Source organism: Poecilia reticulata, chromosome 1, assembly GCF_904066995.2.
Source record: "Poecilia reticulata chromosome 1, P_reticulata-male-v2, whole genome shotgun sequence".
Classification (NCBI taxonomy): domain Eukaryota; kingdom Metazoa; phylum Chordata; class Actinopteri; order Cyprinodontiformes; family Poeciliidae; genus Poecilia; species Poecilia reticulata.
In genome coordinates, this window is record NC_088830.1 from 5496781 (window position 1) to 5519526 (window position 22746).

Below are 22746 nucleotides of genomic sequence, written 5' to 3' on the forward strand. Positions count from 1 at the left end.
AACCTTTGTGTTTAATCTTAATATTCTCTTAATTTTAAATTGTGGATTTCTGTAATTGTTTATTTACTCATCATTTCTGACTAAATTTGCAAAAAGAACCAAAAAAATAAAGAATATACATTCGTCTTGTTTTTCGACGAGTTAACAAAAACAGTATAATAGATCCATAAATGAATTTTTTTCTAAAAAGCAAGAATATTTTTTTCTATTAAAAAACTGATCATTTTAAATTAAAACATGAACAAAAAAGTTAAACTGTTGATCTTTTGCAATCTTTTTAAGCGACAACAGATCAGTGTATATATATTCTCTCTCTTACAATAAACAGACCGAGGAGAACTAAGAAAAGTTAGAAAACTTTACTTACCACAGCTGCTCACACAGGAGAAGAAAGTCAAGGAGCAAACCACAAACAGAATCAAACTGGAAACCATTATTCCCAAACAACCAGTGAACTTCATCTGGAAAAGAAAAACTTCTCTAAAGGACACGAGCTAAATGCTGCCGTTTCCTTCTCCCTTTTTTTTTTTTTTTTTATGCTTGTTGGACTGAGTGAAACAATGTTGGCACCTCAGCCAGTTTCCGCAGAGCACATCCTGCCTCTGTTTAAAACATGCCAAGCATTTGCGAAATTGAAGAAAATTATGGCAAAACCATTTGAAACGTCAACTTCACCCCTAAAAAAAAATGTTTTTCCCCGTTTTATGAGGAACTTGCCAAAAACTTATGACCAGTTGTGACAAAAAAGTGTTTCCTTCCTCCCTTACCTAGAGATTTTCAGTTCTCTAAGAAATGGTAGAAGACAAAAATGACCTGAGTAAATACAAAATGCATTTTTCAAGGCATAGTTTATTTTTATAACAGCTGTCATCAAGCTGTGGGGTAACAGGCAGAGTCTCTTCAAGAGTGTGGAGCATTTTTAACACGTTAAAGAGTTTAAATTCATGCTACAGCCAATCTATAGGACTAAAGTCCAGACTCCAGAGCAACATTGGTCCATATTAAGACAATCTGTGCTCTTAACACAAGGAGAAAAGTAGATGATTGAAGCTGAAGCAGAATCTGGTGCAGATCATCAATTTACTTCCCAGGGATTTTTATCAGTTTCCTGAGAGTCCTCCTGTAGCTACTGGAATCGCTCATGTTTTTGTGCCGTGCCTAAAGCCATAATCCATTTCCTTAAGCACATTTTAAATCCCTCAAGATTTACACGCAGACAAGAGAAAGTTGCACGTAAAAATAGTGTGCAGTTCCTGTCCGAGCAGCAAGAACAGAGGAGGGCGGAGACTGACCTAAGATAATAGAAAAGAAGGTAGGACACATACGCTGCATTTCTATTAACCATAAAATTTAAATAATGAAAATAAATCCACTTAATGAAATCATGCCAATTTCCATCAACAACCAGATGTTACTACTGGCAAAAACGTCAAAGAATATGACAGGAAGTGGTAGAAGGATGATGGTTTGTTTTGCGATTTTTAGGCAATGTGCAGCTAGCTCCCACAGTATCGCCGCATCGCACAGTTCATAAAAAGTTATCTGATTCCAAAGTGTAGAGCTTCCAATAGAGCTTGTTGCTCTTCTGAAAAATCACCAGCTACAATTTCCCCAAAAGGCAGCATGTGTCCTATTCCTAAGTATAAGGGACGTGTTGCTCTAACGCCTCAGTAAGACGCCGAGGTTTCCTCTGATGCCTGAGTTATGAATATATTTTATGCCACAGTTTACATTAGTTTTTTTTATTTTTAATGATTAAAGACCAATTTAATCCTGTGATTTTAATTTTATTTCGTATTTAATGAAAACACTGCAATTGTGAAATTGTGGGGGTTTTTTCGACATTAGAATATAGAGAAAGATTTGCACACACTGTCATGAAAACACAGCTAGTGACACAAAGCTAAAAGAAAGGAAGTAGAATACCAGGAAAGAAGGAAGAAAGATGTAGAAATAAAAGGGCAAATTGAAAGAAGGATGGACAAAAAAGGAAGGAGTCAAAAGAGAAAGCAAGGATCATATCTTTAAAAAAAACTGTTTTATTTAGACTTTTAAACACATAGATTAAGCACTAAGAGAGAATATTAATACAGCTAAATTAATACAACTAAACAAAATGCTGGCTGTTAACCATATCTTTACAGAGAAAAAATATTCGCAGAAATTAGTTTTACAACTTTTTACTCAAGACCAAAGAGCAAATTAACAAAAAAAATCAAGACAGTCCTCCATGGTTGTGTGAGCCGAGGAGAACCAGCAGCTTCATGGTAGATTGTTGTTCCAGTGTCGCTCGTTGGGCAGCACCCTGCAGAGCCGCAGGCAGCAGCTGATGGTGGGCTCATAAAATACGATGTCCGGTTCCTCTATCGCTGCAGTGCTCCCCCTGCTGGCCGGCGCAGAACTGCTGAACAGCGAAGGTTTAGGGTCTTTAACTAAAGTTCTCTTCATTATGCATCCCAACTCTGTAAGTGCCTGATGGGAAAACAAAGACCAGATCTTAGCTGTCAAACATTAGAGGCCGTCAGTGGTGCGAGTTTAATACAGTTCTTGCCAAATAAAATAACTCTTTAGTTTTAATTACAGTAAACTGCTAACTTACTCATATAGCTTGAACTTTTTCCTCTTTTGCCATGGTCAACTTCAGACTTTGACGCATTTTATTTTGTTTCTTTATGTGTTAAACTAATACAAACTGCAGATTTATAAAGTGGAAGGAAACTGTAACATGGTATGTTTTATTTTAAAAAAACTGGTGAAAAGTGCATCCAGCCTCTCAGTCAGTAGCCAACATTTGCTTCAGGTGCAGCCATTAGTCAGTCTGGGTAGGTACCAGTTTTGCTTAAATTATCTTAAAAATCTGTTTAAATCAAATATACTGATTACCCTCAGTTTTATAGATGTAAGCCACACCTTAAGCTGCAAACAAACAGTTTTCTGTCCGCTTGCATAACGAATGATTTGTGTTACTTTTAACAGTTTCAGTTTTATGAGTCATACTTCTTAATAAGGAGTTGTTATTTCCAAGATTCTGCAGCTCCAGATGCAAAACCTGGAACCACACCATCTCTGATTGGGTTGTCCTGACTAGCACAGGAATGTCTGCACATAATATTCCAGACAAACAGCAGAGCCGAGTCATGATACTATTATATAGATCATAGTCAGTTAATTAATATAAGCTTCAATACCTGCTGACCAACTGTTACGGACAAACTTTGTTTTATTTCAATCAATCAATAAATTTTATCTATAAAGTACCCTTCACGTTGGAGGCAGCTTACTGGAAACACATAATGAAGGATATTTCTGAACTGGGTTTGAACCATCCAGGATCACAGTCTGCACAAATACCAGAGTTGTGAAGTAAACTGAAGCTGGTGAGTGGGATACTCCCTTTTCCTCCCCTCTTTGTAAGAGGGGTGGTGGATATTGAAAGAGATGCATTGTTATTTTTTTCTTCACTTCCCTGCACTAGCCAGGGGAGTCATTCCTCATATTCTTTGCTTCATTTCTTAATAAAATAATAATAAAAATGCATTTTGAGTCGTTCTTGATTGACTCAGTGTTTCACCTTAGGTAAGACTAATTTATTTCCTCCTTAACACCAACATATTGTAATAAAAGACAAACTATAATCCCACAATGTGCTCCTGTAACAAGTGAATTTCCCCACTGGGATTAATCTATTCTACAAATCTTTTAGGAAGCCATCCATTGTTAAAATAGCACAGTTAGGTCTCGTGTGTCAATCTCTTATTTTTAGACCAACAGCAGTTTAATATTTAAACTGTAAAATTAAAGCCTTCATAAACGTCTTGATTTTTTTTACTATCTTTTCAGAGTCACAATGGGCAGTTTTTTGAATGCCATTAGTCAAAAAGGTTGAATTTGTCCAAAATGTCAGACCTGACTTTTTGGAATTATCTAATTTCCCTTTTATTTCCAATCGCACTCAAGTTTATTTATGATGTACAAAAACTAAAAATCAAAATGTAAATGACAGCCCCCCCCCAAAAATCTATTTTCTCAGAAATGCAGCATCAGCATGCATCCTCTCCTTTTGAAGGCAGTGCAAAGCCCGTTCTCCTGCAGGAACCAGGACAACCAAACTGCTACAAAGATCATTTCCAACAGAGAAAGTAAAACTTGCTGCCTGTCATGAGTGAAATTCCGTTTACCTGCACGATGTCCAGCACCGTCACAGGCTGCAGGGCGTCTTTGTAATGTTCCAGCAGCGTCTGCTGAGTGAGGCCCGGCTGAGACATGATGTGGTACAGAACCGCCTCCAGGATTGCCTTACACACCGGCCGGTTCACCTTTCCGTCGATGAAGCGCCACGGCCGGCTGATGAAGCTCAAGTTCTCCCTGCGTGGACGAGAGATCGGCGGTAGAACAAAGTGAATAACGGGATCTGAGAAGAGTGGATAAAGCTCGATTCAGGGGAAACTCACTCGGTATTGACTGATGGTGATTCCACAGCCTCTTCTACTTTTTCACTACTTTCCCTGCATTTTCTGATCCTCCTTGGTCTGCCTTGTTCTTGCTCGGTTTCCATCTTCTCCTCTCCTTCTTGTTCAGGCTGCGTCAGCACTTCTTTCCCCATTTCTAAAATCAGTGTTTTATCTCCGCTTCCATCATCTGTCCGCTCTTTCTGCTGTTCGGCTTCATTAGGTTTCCTATTTCCATCGTCTGCATCAAGTTTCCCCGTTGCATCGTCTTCACTGGGTTTCCCAGGTCCATCAGTCCCGGTATCTCCGTCCGTTTGCTTCTCTTTGTCTGATGCGTGTTTTTTCGCAGGCGGTCCCTCAGCCTCCAGCTGCATTGCTTTGATGCACCTCTTACGTGCGAAGGGGAAGTTGTACTGACTCGTCAGGTGGGGACGCCTGTTGGCGTTCTCGTGAGGCTGAGACATTTGTTTGCAGTTTACGGTCAGGAGCCACGGATCAGCGTGCTCCATGAGGACCCAGCGGACGCTCTGGCTCCCGACTCGGACCACCTGGCCTTCTTCTTGCAGATCCTGAAGCAGAAAAGCGTCTATCAGAGACATCTACTTTGCCCTAGAGCAGGGGTGCCCAAACTTTTTGAGAGCAAGATCTACTTTTTCTCTCACCAGCCGCCTGAGATCTACCTCATGACACAAAGACATAAAAATTGCAAATTAAGCTCTATTGACGTATTTTATATGCGAATATACATCAGTTATAGCAGAAATAATAAAGTGACAGAAAACCTAATCCAGTTTCTTCCTCAGTGAGATTCTGACACTGGGAGCAGGCTACTGGTTTCTCAGTCAGAAGCTGGTTGCAAACCTGACGCCAGTAGGTGTCAGTCAGTCATGGTAGATCTGAAATTTGGTTTGATGACCTCAATATGAGAAACTACAGACTGATAGGAGGAACCAAAGAGCCCAATAAAGGTAAAGGCAAATCTTCTGAAGTTGGGATATAATTAATTTAATTTCACATAATTATCGTGGTAGAATTTGTTCAAACTTAATGAAATATATTTGTCCTATTTGATGTTGTGACGTATGCTCACAAACGAACGAGGTAATCAGTCCAAGTTTGTCGTTTATTGAACGTTCAGAAACAGTAGCAGGTGTGATGAGCCACAGCAAAGGTAAAGAAAGGTAAAACAATCCGAAAAGACGATCAACTCAAAACCACTCCCACCTTTTTACCATCTCTCTCTCTCTCTCTCTCTCCCTCTCACTCTCTTTGTCGTTTAAGCACACCCGTTGCCGTGGCAACCGCCTGCGCCCCACAAGCCGAGCAAAGATTACATTAAAATTACATCATTCAGTCCGTTACGATATCAGGTTTCCAGGCTTGATATTTATTTCTCGATTATTAATAAACCTCTCATGAACACAGCGGTGGTTGAGTAGCTAATTTAAACTCCTGCTTTGCTCGTCAGTCGGTCTTTGTGTCGCCTTTTTTTCCTCTTTTTTTGTTAATGGAACCGAAACGTACATAATTGCACAACACCTTGTTGAAACAATAATTACTGAGATTATTAATTTTAACATGTTTCGTTGACTTTTTATAATTATTCTTTTTTAATGAAGCTACAAAAGTTTAGGATCTTAGTGAATATTTTTGATAAGCCTATCAGAAGCAGAAGTGCTGGACTCAGCGTCCTGGCGGCGTTCAGTTTGTCACCTGCCGAGATCGACTCAAAACCTTTCCGCGATCGACCGGTCGATCGCAATCGACGTATTGGGCACCCCTGCCCTAAAGGATCCCAGATTTTTACAACTTCCCATCCACAAAAATCACTCCAGCAACGTTTCCAATACAAATGTGCACAAATCTTTGCTGATATTCTTTTAATGTAAAAAATAAAACACTTTCTCTATTGCGGTGTGTCCATTAAATATATGTATGTTTCTCTCTTTTTTATAACAGAAACATGTGAGCCCATGAGGACCTTTCTGAGAAATGTCAATTACTGAATTGACATTTCCCAGATGATTTTAAATGCTTACTGATGCTTACTAATCTTTTTTTGTTGTTGTTGTATTACCTATGTGCATGTATGTGTATATATATATTCAGATGCGTATATGTTGGGTTCATAATAATATTCTTAAATAAAGAATGTTATTAAAAAAATAAAAAACCTAATCACCGAGTTACCCAGCAAAGTTGCACTTTTTAATGTAAACGCTGTAGTGTCTGATCAGAAAATATTTGTATACGATTTTATTTCCACATATCATCTCGGTGCATCTCTATTCTATTTGCGCCACTTTCATTAACTTGTGAAGCGAAAGTGAAAAGTTAGCAGCCAATAGGCAACAATTAGCTCTGCACGTTTACCTTCAGGAACTGCTGCAGGCTCCTTGTGTGTCCAGACTGCGCCTCCTGCAGGTGGAGATGAGAGACGTAGAGATCCCGTTCATCCAAACCCTTTTCACCGGCTTCGTCTAAACTCCTCCTTAGCCGAGCGCACGCCTCAATGTCCTGGGCGCTGTACCGTCTGTCCCGAACCAAGCGCTCGTCACACTCCTCTGCCGTGGGCGGAGAGTAGGATGGCGACAGGATGATGCGGGTAAGGATGGGGGGCAGCAGTGAGGGGCCGGATTTAGTCAACTCCAAAGGCGGAGCAACTAGAAACAACAAGAAAAATGTTGATTTTACAGCTCAGAAAACTTACTTGTGCAAGTTTTGAATCCTCTGGTACCTACTCTGTTCACTAAACACGTGCTGAGTTGGAACGTCTCGCAGACTGAGCTTCAGGATACACGACTCCACCACAATGTTGTCATTCATGTTAAGATTGCGCAACTTGACTAAAACAAAAAAATATATTTATTGAAGTTGGAAGTTTTTTCTCAGTTTTTTCATAGAACAAAAAATCCACCATATGTTCAACTTTTGCATAAGAAAAAAAGCAAGTTTTTCAAAAAAAACAAAACACCATCAATAGAATGACAATTTTTAGTGAAAACAGCGGAAATAAAAGTGAAAAGTAAAAATAATAACAAAAAGTTTTACCAATCCCTGGAGAGCAGTAGCCCCGCATCAACAAGTAGTTGGTATGTGACGCTTGGTGAGCGCTCACTTGAAGCTTTTTTCTTCCATCACACTCATCCCCATCGTCATCGTCATCATCATCATCTTCTTCCAAAGCAGCCATGCTGGAAATCAATAAGTTGTACTTTTTAATCTTTTGCTTTTTCTTCATGTTGACCTTGCAACTTCAATAGCACCAAATTACAGCAATATTAATGCACAAAAAGGAAAAAAAATGGAAAGTTCTTTGATCAGACACCAGTTTCATTCAAACAGGAACTCACCTCTTGACCACCTCATTGTCCACCAGGCTGCTGTCCACCACTACGATTTGCTTGGGGATGGACACGTGGACGCTCAGCTGTCCCAGAGTCATCAGGCTGAGGGAGACCAAGCAGGCGCCCCCTGGAGAACTCAGAGGGAACTGCAGCATATCTGATAGGTTTGGAGGATCCGGCGACTCATCCGTCTGCTCTCTGCTCGAGGAAGCATCATCATCTCCAGATGGATCTTTCTGTTCATCTGATTGGATCTTCTCCTCTGTGTTCTCAAGTTTCTCTTCTGATTCCCGGGATTTCTCCTCTTCCTGCGTTAGACTTTGGTTGTTGTCTACTTTGTCTGTGGATTCGGCTCCAGCTGTTTGTATCTGCGGCTCAGAGTCGTGCTTGGCCTGTTTTGACGTTTTCCTGTCGCACACCTCCTCACTGGTTTGTGACCTGTTTTCAGGTTCGTGATAGAAAGCGGTGGCAGGCCTGTCGACCCCTGGCCCTCTGGTTATTAAATTCCTCAAGAAGCAGAAGGACTCGGTGCACAGGGAAAACGGAAAGCGCCACACGAAATGCCTGCCAGGCAACAAAATACACTCAAATTATTTGTTTGAGCTGTTAATTTCCATAAAACACCAGATATCAATCTTTCATTAATTTCAGGTCACCCTAAGATATACATTCAAGGTAGGGATGCACTGATGGAAAAATTTGGGCCGATATCGGTAACTGAAGAACACAAATACATTTATACAAGCATACATTTTGTCACATACATAAACTCCTCCGAAAGAAATATTAATATCGGGAATCAGAACATTTTTACTTACGAGATCGATTCCAATATGTAACAAAAACAAAAACAAAAAAACCCAGCAATTTTTTCCGGTATTGTTAATGTCAATATATAGTGCATCCCTAATTGAAAATAAATGGCACTTTAAGCAAACGTGGCTCTGTTTATCAAAAACTTACAGCACAAAACAGAAAAGCAGCATCAACTCTGAGCACAACTCCAGTCAATGAAGCAGCTGTTTGCATAACTCACTACAAAAAGGGTTTAAATTTTATATGAGACTTATGAAATGGCAGAAATAATACAGAGCTTTGTGTTCTCAAATCTGATTATTAAGAGTTGGAGGTTTGTACCGGCAAACTGCTATGTTCTGTTATTTATTTATACATGTCTAATTCCAGAAAACATGAATTTTTAATTGTGCTTTCATGTAAATCACTTATACAAGATATAAGAACTCTGACCTGTAGTAGGTCTGGGACATCTGGAAGGACATGGGCAGCATGGGCAGGCCTCGGTTCTTCTTGGGCTCGAGCATCTTACTGATGCGACGGCGATTGAACATACGCCTCTTCTTGCACTGGACGAACACTTGACAGAGCAGCTCCTGGTTATACTTACTGTATGTGTGGAAAGTCTAAAACATGAAAAATAAAACTTAATTTGGCAGTAATGTAAGAATTCATAATTTTATGTTATGAATTTGGTCACGAGACTCAATCAAAATATCACAACATGGCTCCTCTATTAACCCCTTAACAACATTTTTACCAGTGTTGTACTGAGCAGTAGCTTAGTTTCTACAAATGTTTTGCACAGCTGAATGGTTGCCACGGGAGATTAAAGGATTTCTCAAACATGCATGAAAGAATCAAAGCAACTCTCCAGGTATGTTTTTTGATGAGGGAATAATATTTATGGTATTCCCTCATCAATCCCTCATCAATTCCCTCATACATTACATTATATAACATTATATAACATAATTATATAACATAATGTAATGTAAAGCTTAAATAGTCAATATTACATAATAATGCTCCTTTTTTGTTGTGAAATGATGACAGAAGACCAGCAGATGCAAGTCTGAACATAAAATTCACAATAAATGAACACCTCGTAACAAGAGAGGCTTAGATAATGTCCTATTGCATTTTACATTTACTCAAATTAAATGGCATGTTTTGTCACCTGAAATGATCTGAAAGACTTCATCTGACCATTGGTCATAGACAGAGAGCTCTGGATCAGATTGTGTAAGACGATAGCATGAATGTCTTCTTTGCTGTGAGGAATAAACACAAACAAACTATGATAGGCACCAAAACAAAACAAACATTCAATCAAGTTTAATTGTATTGCACAATTCAGCAACACGGTAGTTCAAAGTGCTTTACATCTTGAAGACATAAAAAATATCAAAGACACCTCAGAGTCAAAAGTCGTGAAATCCATAAAAGTCTTTACCAGTTGATGATGTCTTTGGATGGGACATATTTTCCACTTTCTATCGCAGAAACTTTAAATCTGCAAACGAAACATTATGCATATGGTAACCTTGATCTGTTTTAAAGATAGAGACACAAAAACCAGCTATTCTAGTGGTGGCCAAACGTTTTGCCTTCAGGGGTCAAAAAATGTAACTTAAAAGTGCACAAATTTGTTAGTTGCAATTTTTTTTAGTTTTATCTGCTCAACAATAAACTTAAAAAATTGAAATCTGTACATCATTAAAGATCCAAACCATAAAAAAGGGCTTCAGACAAATTTGACATTTTGTGGATCAGCCATTGTTTTTTATTTTGCTGGACAAATTTTTGTCTTTTCTTGACTTGTCGGGGACCAAACAAAAGTTATTTCAATGACCACAAATGGCCCATGCGCCTCACTTTGGACACCCGTTAATCTATTCTTACCGTGTGAAGATCTGCTCTTGAGAGTCGGGTATGACCAGGTTGCGATCACACATGACTGTGCTGAACTTCTGTCTCAGCAGCCGCACGTACTCCGAGAAGACTTCAGCGCAGTCCTAAAACACAACTAGCAAGCATGAATCCACATTCCCTACCATCAACATGAAACTGTTAAGAAAACAGAAACAGATTAACGCACGTCTGCCTGATCCGGGTCAGCAGGTTTGTTCTTCTCCAACAGGCTCATCAAAGCTTTGTCCTGATGCACCTCAGCCAAACAGATCCTGAGACAAACAGCTCATTAAAACGCCTTGAGGGATTTCATTGAAAAAGTTCAGTCTAACATGTGCTCTCTAGCCCCACCTGTAGTTCAGGAGTGTTTGAGGATTTTTCAGGATGTATCTTGTGCGGCGTCCAACAGCGACAGACGTTTTATCTTTCGATATGTCGAACTCTGCGTGGAGAAGATCTCTTACAACACAGTAAGGCACAAACGGCCTTTTTATCTGCAAAACAAGAAAGAAAGAAAAGCGTCTTTCAGGAGGTTGATTATAGAAAAAAAAAAAGTTAAAAAAAATCATCAAAAAAGTCCGATGTCTAACAGCTGTGTATTTGTACCTTGCTGTTGAGCAGGTGTGATGCCACAGAGCAGAGCATCATGACCGAGTCCTCCTGAACGGACCAGTAGACTCTGTGTCTGGTCATTCTCTTCAGAGCCTGGTGGTCAGTCGCGTCATGGGCTCGAGTGCGTTTTCTAGGTTCTGTACAACAAATGCACACACAACAGTGGAATTTCAGGTATTTACTTTTTGTTCATTTTTGGTTTCAGTAAGCTCAATTTAAAATTTAAGACCGTTAAAGGTATAAAACATTTTATAGTGCAATGAAGTAACTATTACCTTCAGTTGTTATAAAAAAGCTACATGTCAAATATAATGTAGAAGAATTTGACATTGCAATTTAACACCTTTAAATTGGGCCTCTGTCTCTTAAAAAACTACTGTTCTTTCTGAAACTCCGCCCACAGGAAGTCACCAAAACATGGCTCCCCTGTAAGCCCTTTAACAACTTTTTTACCAGCGTTTCACTGAGAAGTAGCTCCTATAATGAGCTCAGCAGATGTGGAGTTCCACTGAACAAACAATACCAAAATGTATAACATTACTAAATAAAAGTAAAGAAAAGCATTTTAAACTTTTAAGGTCTGGATATTAGATGATTTTATTCAACAGATCTTGTGAATTTTTACAAACCCTTCAGAAAACATCCTGATAATTTCACAAAATTACACCTTCCAAATCTTGAACAAACAATTTCAAGCACCTCTGCACCATGTTTTATGGTAAACAACACAATACCTTTTTTCTTCCTGCGTGGGGCCTTGACCGCTTCTGTTTTCTTCCTCTTCCTCGTCTGTCCCTTTCCTCCAACCACCAGCTTGTTTCTTAAAACCGACTCTATCCCCATCTGTGTACAGAGAAATCAATCATATTTTTAATCAGCAAGTGGATATAAAAACCATAACTTAAATTTGCTTGATTTTGTAGTTAGGTCAAGTGAATATTACAAAAACTGGTAGCTGACACGCAGTCATACCTCGACGTTTTCTGCAATCAGAGGCCGCTTGTTGGTCAAATAACAAGGTGCGAGGCCTTTTCCTGTCATTACAAACATCGTGTTAAGTTCAGGAACAGCATGACACTACGGCAGCTTCACAAGAACTCACCTGGCTTTTGTACTAGTGACGCAGAAAAGTCCTTCAACAAACTCACCAGCTTGAAGAGTCATCCTGAGGGAATTTCTACTCAGCAGGCTCTTCAGCCTCAGTTTGGAATCTGGTCCCTCTGAAATACTTGGCCTCTGGAAACCATAATAATAACAGTTAATAAAAGTATTACATCTACATACTGTTGCAATTTTAGACTGTGATTCTAATGCTTATGGTACCGGCTTAGAGGTGAGAAGGTGGCATGTCCACAGCCAGTTGCGTTTCAGATGACTGAAGAGTTCAGAGTCCAGACCTGCTGCTCCTCTGCCGTCTCCCGGTATGGAGCCGTCGTCACACACTTCATAGCTACCTCTGAGGGAGCAAGCATGGAAGAAATGAAAGGTACTGATTATTACAGCTGATTTAATTCACAATCTAAAAAATTTAACTACAAACATATGAGAGTTTCTATGTAACGTTACATTATGTTATCTGTTACTGAGAGTGTGACACAGCAGCCGCACTGAGGCCAACAGGAAGAGCCTCCGAAGATTCTCTAAAACAGCTGAGATGATTACTGGTGGCGGCCTGCGCTTCCTGAAGGCCAGGTGCAGCCTCGCTGCAGCAACAAAATACACTCAAAACAACTGCTCACCCTGAACCTCATTAATCTGCTCCCATAACTCCACAAAAACAAGGACAAACAGGCTGAGAGAGACGGCTCGTTTCCAAACACGTACGCACACTGAATTCAAGCACATACAAAGTTCTTCACCAAGCAACGAACTGTCCAAACAATAAACTACAGAGGTGGAGGGTCATAATTTAGAGTCTAACTGAAAAGTTATAGAAGCAGCATTACTTTCAGTTGTTTTAAAAATGCTATATATATATATATATATATATATATATATATATATAAAATTTGATTTTATAATAATTAATTGGGCCTCTGTCCCTTTAAAAACTTACATTTGTTCTGAAACTCCCCATTCAGGAAGTCATCACAACATGTCTCCTCTATTAACACTTTAACAACATTTTTATCAGTGTTTCACCGAGAAGTGGCTCCTATCATGAGCTCAGCAGATGTTCAGTTCTGCCAGGTGTTTTCTAATTGTTGCTGTCTAGTCTGGAGGAGCTGGGTGGAGGGCTGCTGTTGTGGAAAGTCTCCTTCAACAAAGAGTGAGGGAAAACTGTTTCAATACCCAAAGAACCAGGGAGAGAATATATATACTTATATTTAAATTGGTATTTATTTAAAGGCTCTACATCGTTCGAAGTCTCTGCTCACTGATCGCAGTCAGGAGAAAGAGGCTGGAGCAGAACACAGCTTACGGTTTTATAGGGAGGGTTTCATTCCATTCACATAGTTTGATAATCTACTTGGTTACAGAACAGATAGCAGGCAGCAAACACGTCTTCTTTCACTAGGGGAGCCATGAGAGATAAAGAAGCAATTCAATGACTTCACTGTAATGCTAAGGCCAGAGAAACTGCTTCAGGAGCTTTTATCAAGAGCTCATGAATCACACAAGAATCATAGTACTGTTATGCATTGATTCAGTTAATAATCATAGTAACCTTAATATTTTCCACTGCACTGTTCTGTGAGACAAAAGCTCGAAAGCTTGGAAACTGCATAAAATTTCAAAAGGTCCTGAAATTGTATGCATATATAAATTCAACACTTCAACATTCAAAAATACTTTATTCATCCCAAAGGGAAATGAAATGTTGTAGTAACTCACATTAATTCAAATTCAAATAATGCCAATGAGAATATATGTGCTGTTTTTCTTTTTACCTAATTAGACCCTTCAATTTAGAAGTGTTTACAGAAAGACTTCTACAAAAATGAGTAATTTGTTTTCTAAACAGTTTTTTTTTTCTAATACATGAAGAATTTATATTCTGCTTACTTTAGCAGGTAACTCATTCCAGCAATCATGTTGTGATCGTGCACAAAAGGAGGCGCCGAATCATCGTCCGGGTTGTTTCTCTTGCTACGAACCACCCCTTCATAAGAAGAAAAGCTCAAAATTAGTCAGATCTTCAAATAACAACTGTTTTACTTCACATTGTCTTAGGCACTGAATTAGCATTTTATGTGTTGGTATATCCATGTACCCAGTGGCGTATTAAGGCAGACACACATCAGGTCGAACCAGAAGCTCTCCACGTCCTCGGCGGTGTTGAACGTATACTGGCGCCTCTCGAAAGGCGAATCAGGCGGCTCCTGCACCAGCCAGTAGTGAGGCTCCGAAGTGGTTGTGTCGACAATGGAGGCGTTGCGCTTCAGGTAAACAAACACCTGGATGAGAGTAAAACGAATGACAGCGAAGAAAATAATTCACCAAATTCTGTCTTTGACATCATCTTTCTTATTAAGAAATTTAGAAAACTAGACTGATATGAAGCATTTTAATTTTAAATGTCACATTTTCATTAGCTGTAAGCAGAAAATCATCCTAATTAGTAGAAATGAAGGCTCAGTAGCATCAACCTGTGTGTAATTAATCTGTATAGTGTTTCACTTAATGATAAAGTTCCTTAAGTTACGGAAAACACTGTTAGAATACTAACAATATTCATTTTAATAGTATTCGAATGTATTGAATGGATCAGTACATAAATGAAGCTAATGTTTTCATTTTAATTACATCTAAGATATTCCTCAGTACCTGGTCTTTGTCTTTGAATCTCTCAACTACACCGAACTGCACCAAACCCATGTAGGTCAACTTCTGCAGGTTCTCATGAAAGAGGAAAATGTATTTCCTGGAGAGAAAAAAAGGCAGCAATTGCTGCTTGGCAGGCAAGGCTACAGTTTCTGACAGGAAAATAAATTCAAAGGTAAAGAAAAAGAGAAAGAAATGAAAATCACCTTTTATAAAGAAGCTGTCTTTTCATTCTAGAGGGCAGCGCTCTGACGAGATAGTGCTGCTTCACAGAGTCACTGAGGTAATCCTCCAGCTCATCCACCTGCGGACGTGCAAGCATGAGCAGAAAATTGTTGCTTGTGAAGTGCGAGGTGTGCAGTTATTATGTATTAATGCCTTTCTGTCTTGTCCGCATCAACTTTAACATAAAAAAAAAAAAAACAAGTTTCACATGAGGAAATATTGTGGATTTTGTGAACCAAGTGTGTGGAATTGTGTTAGTTTTGTTTGCTTTTTTTAAAACCTTTTTTAATATTTTATGAATTAACCGGGAATGAACTTTCAATGTTCTATGAAAAACTCCCAAAATTATTAGCCGAATTAATCGCAAAGCAGGAAAAATCGTCAGTTTTAGGAATCAGGACAAAGACGTTTTATTGGTGCCGACAGCATAGTGTAGAGCAATGTACTGTATTACAGATTTATTCAATAACTCTGCACTAGCACAGCTCATTTAAATACACCAATAGCTTCGCAAGCTTGATCAAATATATAAAAACAACACAACTTTAATTTGTTCAGTCAGTGCAATTAGAACTATAAAAGCCAATGTAAAATAAATAAATAAATAAATAAATAAATAAATAAGCTGAAGCTGACTAAAACAATAGCTCGACTACTTTGGTCAAAGATGTAAAAATGAACTGCAACAAACCTTTCAAATGGTTCAAAAAGTGCAATTTGAAATTACATCTAAATATAATGTGAAATAAATAATATAGCTTGTTGTTGCTCAGAGCACAAAGCATAGAATTAGACTGAATAGATCTGCCTCTATTTATCAGGCATTGTCAGATTATAAGAAGGGTGTGATTGATGTCATGCCAAAGAAAATTTATAATTCTGACTGAGAACAACATAAAAATGATTTGACCCTTTTATGTTTTCTTATCTCTTGAGAGATGCTCGTCTCATTTCTTATCTAAATCTGCAGTGATTATTATCATGACCGTCAACGATTTTTGGTTTAATTTCAACCAAAAAGAATTCAGCTGACCACAGGGGATTTACTGGAGCATCACATGTTCCTTTAACTTCTACATAAAACTTTGCTCTTACCTTGTAATTGATTTGGACGATCTGCACAAAAATAGAGAGAGGCAAGCACAGGAGGAGACTGCGAACCATCGCCCAGCCGCTGCTGAAGCCTTTGTCTAGAGGAACAGGAGGGATAAATCTCCTCCATGAATCTTCATCAGCATACACTGTCAGAAAGACACATGAAATATAAATGTTTCTTTAATGGCTTTAGTGATAAGTAAAACAGAAAATACACAGAAATGCCTGTAGTTTTTTTTAATCACTTTACCCCATTGACACTCTTACCTTTCATGTCGGCGTCAGACTGATCCGGTTTAGACTGATCACCCTGCAGCCTGTCTTCATCGCCTAATCCCTCATCTATTGGAGGCGGGTTAGAGGTTTCGTCCTGCTTTGCTTGGGATTCTGGGAGCCCGGCGCCAGAATCGGAGCTGACCGGTTTTGCCGGACTCTGACTGGCAGAGAGAGCCTCGGTGGGGTTATTCCGCAGCGGGTGGCCGTAGATGAGGTACCAGAGGAAACTGTGAACGACACGCAGACGAATCATCTTGGGCTGGAAGCCCAACGTTTTGCCCAATCCAGGAACTGTAAACGTCAAAAGAGAAGAAATACGGTTGGAAAATTGGTTAACCTCACAAAAAGTCCTGAAATTGGATGTATTTATAATGCTGTCTTATGGCAAAATTATTTGTTTTTGATAACAAATTAGGCACTATCCTCCCTGGAATCCTGGAAATTGTATTAATTAATTTTCTTTTTTTTTTATAAAAGTGCCAGAAAAACATTTTTTAACATAATTAGCGTCATTAACAGATTGAATGTAATTATCGAGCTCGACAACATTCTCCACTGAAAGTGGCAAATTAGATTTTCTAAGAGGAAAGAAATACTTTCCATCACTCTGCAGCTGTTTTGAAATTACAGTGAGCACTTAGAACTATAACTTAGAACTCAACATGCTAGATTTAGCATAAGTTGGGCCAGACTTTAGAAACGGCTTACAGGGGCAGTAACTCAGGGCGGCAATTCTTCGGGACCCCACAAATTTTTGGTTTCTATTTTTTTTATTATTACAATTGTTCTTATGTAAGTGTTTTTGCATATGCCTGTCACAATAAGCAATTAATAAATTAATCGCACAGTAAATTAAAATGAGCTTGATAGTTTCCATTCTGATGGTTTTTATTTTTTGAAAGACAAGTTTGTTTACAGACATCACAGTCCGTTTTGTTTATGATTTCTGTTTTGTGCATTTTTGTTATTTCTGTTTTATTTTTTGCTTTTGGTTATTTTATTTTAGATATTTTAAATATCTTCCAGTTCCACTGTTAAGTGTTATTTACATAATTGAAGTCTGTTGTTCTCTGAGAGAGCAAACTTACATTATTATTATTTCATAATCAATAAATTACTTGAAAATGGTCCCAAAAACAACAACATTATCGTTTATCACAATAATTGCTGGGGCAATTTATAATTAATAAGTAGGGCTACTTATTAATGTACTGTAAAAATAATAAAATATTTTTTCCGTAGCAGAAGGGGCACCAAAACTGGCTCTAGCCCAGGGGCCCACATCCTTATAAATCCGGCCCTGAGCATCAGTGGGAAAATTTTCTCGATTTAAATTAAAGTACTTGGATGGTTTTATACATTTTTGTTTAAAAGATTTTTTTGCAAATACTATAAAACTGTGTTGTTTCTACTTGATGTCATAGTGTGACAATCTCCTACCAGCACATGTTAAGCACCCTAACACCGGAGTTCAAACTATTAACTAGAAAATGAATAAACCCTAAAGGGATGAAGTACAAATATGCACGTCTTTGTTTACAAAAGCTGGCTTGACAAAAACTGAAATCCCAATGTGTTAATAATTAATAATCACTTAATAATGAGTGATTATTAAGAATGTTAATTAATAAAAGATCTATAAACCACAGTGATGTCTGTATACTTCATTAAAAGTAATCACAGAGAACCTGGCGTGGGTTTGAAGCTTGCATCTTCTTCACATCCTAACATCTTGTTTCTTGAGACACTCTTCTGTGCTTTTGATGTGGTTGCCTTTTCTGATTTGAGCTGTTCTCCTTTTTCTTCAGCAACCTGCAGACTGAGGGACAGACAATAAAAGACAAAATGAACATAAGTTTAAAAAAAAAAGAAAAATAGAAACTTAACATAGCGTAGGCTGGTGTTTTTCAAAGTCGTGGTCGCTGTGGCATCAGAAGGTTGGAGGGCAGATGACAAGAAAATGCAAAACTAAAAAACTCCTTTCCATCCTACAACGATGCAGAACTTTTTACTGGACCTCAGCAGAAATGGCACATCTTGTTGGTGCTTACCGTCCAGCTGCGTAGGAGCTGGAGATTCTGAACCGGATCTGTTCGATGAGCTGACTGACTCTCACATCACTCGGCTGAATGGATGGATGAGCAATTATGTCCACCTACATGTGTGAAAGAAAAAAAAGAATATAGAAATCACAAAAACATTATAACCAGGGTTAATAGTTTGCGGTTTGTCATTATAGTTTTATTTCAATGTGACTTTTTGTTTGTCCAATTCAGTTAATTTTAATTAGTTATTAGAGTGCTTGCCAGTTTCTATTAGTTAAATATTGTTTAGTTTAGTTTTTAATTGCAATAGTAATAGTTTTAGTTTTTTTTATATTTTGGGTAATTTTTTGGTGCAGAATTCAAAAAGGTCTAAGTGTGATTATGTAAACATCGATTGCGTAATAAATACTCAACAGAAGAAACCATTTTCAAAAGCAAAAGCAATCAATTATCATTGAACAACTGATTCTGATGTTTTCTCCCAAACTTTGCTGTCGCCATTTTGTGGACTAGAATAGAACAGCCAGGAATATTGAGTGATGTAATTTGGTGACAGCTGACATAAACTGCTTGTGTGTCAGTCTGAAAGGCTGATAAAAGGATTCATAAACACAAAAAGCATTTGGTTCTCCTAGCATAAATTCAAGTATGGCTGCATACAAATGCAGGCCATTTCCCACGTGAGGAGTGGAGTTTGCATACCTTCTTAGTGACCCCGTCCTGTATGACGGTGGTGGCGTAAAGCTTCAGCAGGCCTTCCCTGGACAGACTGTGGACAAGCCGCAAAACAGTCTTCTTGCAACACTTTGAGCTGACGCCATCCTTCTTTTCTGCATCGTTGATGATTTTCTGCAGCCTGAAAACAAACAACCACTTTGAGATTTTCTCTTAAGAGTTCAATTCACTTCACAAAGCAAAGAAAACAAAACTGACGGGAAGAAGCCCTCTATAATCTTAAAGCTCTGAATTGCTTCGACAATCATGTTCTTCCTCTTCAGCAGGCGGTACGTCTCATGAGATCTCTGAAGGAAGAAGAGGGGAAGAAAAAGTGGTCAAATTTAACCTTTTCAGGAGGAAAAAACAAACAGATAACAATAAGGCATCATCACCTGCGGCTGGAAGACGCTATCAATCTCAACGACCTCGGCGTTTGCCGGGTTATCAGATGGATGCACAACCTCGCTCTGAGACAAAGAGCTGGCAGGAGTTGAGTTGGGTTGTTCCTCTTCTTCAACTGGAGGTTCTTTTGATGCACAAAAAGAAATCCAAAACACACATGAAGAAAAATGTTAGCAAAAAAAACAAAACAAAAAACTGTAGATAAAACCCTTTTAAGGCAAATTATATTTGGCTTAAAGTTTACATTCCAGAAAAATGAGAGAGAAGAAAAGCAGTTTTCAGTTTGAGCTGAAGACACAAACACATTTTTTTTTTTGCAGAATGGTTTCACACCAAATACACCTATATATTTTTTCTACTTCTTAAAACGAAATAATATTTTTATTTTGACAACAGCTATAAAGATATTTTAAAAGGACAATAAATTGATGCAATTTCCACAAATGCAATGGTAACTTTTTCTATTCCAGCTAACCAGTTATATTTTCATTAACTCTACTGATTTCATCTGAATATCCAATACTTCACACTTCTGAGTCAAAAAAATAAATAAATTGTGTAAAAATATGTAAAAACAAGAGTTGTTGGTGTGCTGTGGTGGCGCAGGGGTTAAGCACAACCCACAAATGGAGGCCTTAGTCCTCGACACAGCTGTCGCAGGTTCCTGGCCTTGGCAACCTTTGCTGCATGTCTTCCCCCTTCTCTCAATACCCACTTTCCTGTCAATTAACTATCAAATACAAGGCAGGTAGAGCTAAAAAAAAAACAAGAGTTGTTTAAGTATATTTGAAATATATCAATTTTTTTCTCAACATATCTTTAATGGTTATATACAAAGTTTTTCCTATACTGTTATTGATAGAATCTAGAATAAGTTTAACACAACATAAAACATATGGAATGAGTTTAAACAGTTTAACCTGGTTTTGTCAACATTTATCAGCAAAAAGTCAGAGTTCAGCATTATTTTGGTCTGATCTAACAGTGATGCATACCATAAAATCAATCTGTGGCTTCTTACTGATTACAAAGCTTCATGTTTTTTCAGCTTCGTCTTAGATTAACCCCACAAAACAAACTCTAAGACACTTAAACATGAGGTTCCTTAGAAATTATCTGGTTGCTGCTGTGCTTCATGTAACCTTAACCCAGTGGTTCCCAAACTTTTTCTCCTGGGCCCCCCCAGTGGTTTCCAAACTAAAAATGACAGAGGACACAGATTTGGGAAGTGTGGAAGCCCCTACTGTATCAAATTGACAGAGGAATAACAGAGAGTTGGCCATTCTAAGGTAAAAACCCAGCGCATACAGCGTTTATGTTTTTTTTGTTTTTTTTTCATCCAGACGGCTTCCTGCACCCCCCCTGCAATGGCATGGTTTGGGAACCTCTGCCGTAACCTATTAAAAAAGTGGGTTCTTTAGTCTGTCCATGCAAAATGCTGCTACAAAACCAGCAGAATTAAGCTAGTTTTCTAGTATAATTTACTACAAAACTGCTATGCTGTAATGTTAGCAAAACATGAAGACATCTATAAGGTTTACATCATCAGAGAGTTTTATATGTTTTTGGGGTTGATTGATTTCTTATCGGAGCGGTTTGATTTCCATTTCAGAAAAAGTAGGATGACATAGGTTAGGTTTTTGTTCGCAACAATTTTTTAAAGATGTAACTTATCTGTAAATGTTGCCCTAAAAGATAAAAAAAACTGTACAAAATCCTTCAGAGAGGGCCACAGATGACTGCACAGCCGCACTTTGGACAAAGTTTAATTACTAAGGTCTATTTCTGTCAAACTACCTGGAGCAGGAATGGATACAGAGTCGGGTGTTGTAGCGTCGCTGGATCTGCTGCAGGACGGAGTCTCACCTGAGAAATGACAGGAATGTTAAAAACACAGAGATAAACATTTTTAAACACTCCACCAAGCTGATAATTCTTAAGATGTCAAAAGTTATGATCAATTAGATTCTCACTCTCAGCTTGAGCAGACGGTGTGACGGGAGCGTCAGGTTCCATCTGCTTTCTTGTCACGCAATCTTCCTCCTCTGTCCTCTTTGCTCCAGATTTTTCATCTGCTTCATCACTCTTTCCGTTCAGCTCTTCATCCTCAGTGTGATCATCACGAACCTGCTGGTCCTCCTCTTTGTCTTTGTTTCGGCTTCCGCCTGCTTTCTTACTCTTCTGGGTTCTGGGAGTTTTGCGGCTTTTGCTCGAGGAGGACGATGTCTTGGTGTCCAATTTGTGCGACGCTGAAGAGGACAGCAGCTTGTTCCTTTCCTGCTCTTTAGCGAACAGCTGGAGTTGATCGCTGGCGCTTGCGCACCTGTGGAGACAAACGAGTACAACTGAAGTGACGAGCTGCAGGCGAAGGAATGTAAAAAACTGGAAAATAGTCAATTGTTTATACAAACTTGTGGCTGATAAATTTTGTGGTCCTCTGCCGACCCTCATCCTCCATAAAACTCTGTAGGATGGAAAAGAATCCGATATAAAAATATGACCCAGGAATAGATGAAAACTACAAAACAAATGTAATCTTATAATTATGAAATATCTTAATTACTACTTTAATTTTATAAAAATAGACCTGGGGCCTTAACATGTTCATTTTGCTAAATTAATTACAGAGATTTTGGCCAAAAAAAGCCCCCAAGACCCTAGTGGGTTCCAAGCAAATGCTGCAGAAAAATCCAACAGGATTATGTCAAACTTTCAGTTAACTGGAGGTTCAATTTGACTGAAAGAGAACAGGTTTTGCTCTTAACATGAACGCAGGCTTTAGGGTGAAATAAACAACTAAATTTACCTTAATAACCCCATCCCTGTCCATCTTACGACAGATCATGCGAGATTCCAGCCGACCAACGTTCATTCTTAATCCAATTTCTCTTTGAGGGACTCCCTTTGTACCAGAAGACAATACTGAGTGGGAAAAAAAACAAAAACAGAGAAGAAATTATTTAGCTTCACATTTTGGGATTAAGAAGAAACATGTAGAAGAAGCTGAAACTGTACACTATTAAGATAAATTTGTGACTGAACATAAGTAGGTGTCCAAGTACAGATGGGTAATTGTTGAGAAGGGATGATAACACAGCTACAAAT

At 38.5% G+C, this 22746-nt stretch overlaps 1 protein-coding gene across 1 annotated transcript in view; it reads right to left on the reverse strand.

Annotated features, from left to right (window-relative positions):
* Positions 1 to 22746, reverse strand: part of gtf3c1 (general transcription factor IIIC subunit 1) — a 32686-nt gene that overhangs the window by 3922 nt on the left and 6018 nt on the right. The window contains exons 8-40 of the mRNA XM_081616998.1: positions 22448 to 22563; positions 22053 to 22105; positions 21615 to 21964; positions 21439 to 21507; positions 19632 to 19765; positions 19456 to 19544; positions 19225 to 19378; positions 18529 to 18632; positions 18166 to 18296; positions 16469 to 16768; positions 16202 to 16347; positions 15088 to 15185; positions 14885 to 14981; positions 14331 to 14514; positions 14123 to 14219; positions 12440 to 12572; positions 12265 to 12352; positions 12089 to 12150; positions 11851 to 11959; positions 11111 to 11253; positions 10856 to 10998; positions 10692 to 10776; positions 10496 to 10608; positions 10047 to 10106; positions 9771 to 9864; positions 9044 to 9216; positions 7802 to 8359; positions 7500 to 7642; positions 7190 to 7294; positions 6822 to 7111; positions 4452 to 5017; positions 4179 to 4365; positions 368 to 2472 (exon numbers count right to left, since the gene is read on the reverse strand). Coding sequence (XP_081473124.1) covers positions 2263 to 2472; positions 4179 to 4365; positions 4452 to 5017; positions 6822 to 7111; positions 7190 to 7294; positions 7500 to 7642; positions 7802 to 8359; positions 9044 to 9216; positions 9771 to 9864; positions 10047 to 10106; positions 10496 to 10608; positions 10692 to 10776; positions 10856 to 10998; positions 11111 to 11253; positions 11851 to 11959; positions 12089 to 12150; positions 12265 to 12352; positions 12440 to 12572; positions 14123 to 14219; positions 14331 to 14514; positions 14885 to 14981; positions 15088 to 15185; positions 16202 to 16347; positions 16469 to 16768; positions 18166 to 18296; positions 18529 to 18632; positions 19225 to 19378; positions 19456 to 19544; positions 19632 to 19765; positions 21439 to 21507; positions 21615 to 21964; positions 22053 to 22105; positions 22448 to 22563 — 5384 coding nt within the window. The 3' untranslated portion in view covers positions 368 to 2262. The remainder of the gene's footprint in view (positions 1 to 367; positions 2473 to 4178; positions 4366 to 4451; positions 5018 to 6821; positions 7112 to 7189; positions 7295 to 7499; positions 7643 to 7801; positions 8360 to 9043; positions 9217 to 9770; positions 9865 to 10046; positions 10107 to 10495; positions 10609 to 10691; positions 10777 to 10855; positions 10999 to 11110; positions 11254 to 11850; positions 11960 to 12088; positions 12151 to 12264; positions 12353 to 12439; positions 12573 to 14122; positions 14220 to 14330; positions 14515 to 14884; positions 14982 to 15087; positions 15186 to 16201; positions 16348 to 16468; positions 16769 to 18165; positions 18297 to 18528; positions 18633 to 19224; positions 19379 to 19455; positions 19545 to 19631; positions 19766 to 21438; positions 21508 to 21614; positions 21965 to 22052; positions 22106 to 22447; positions 22564 to 22746) is intronic.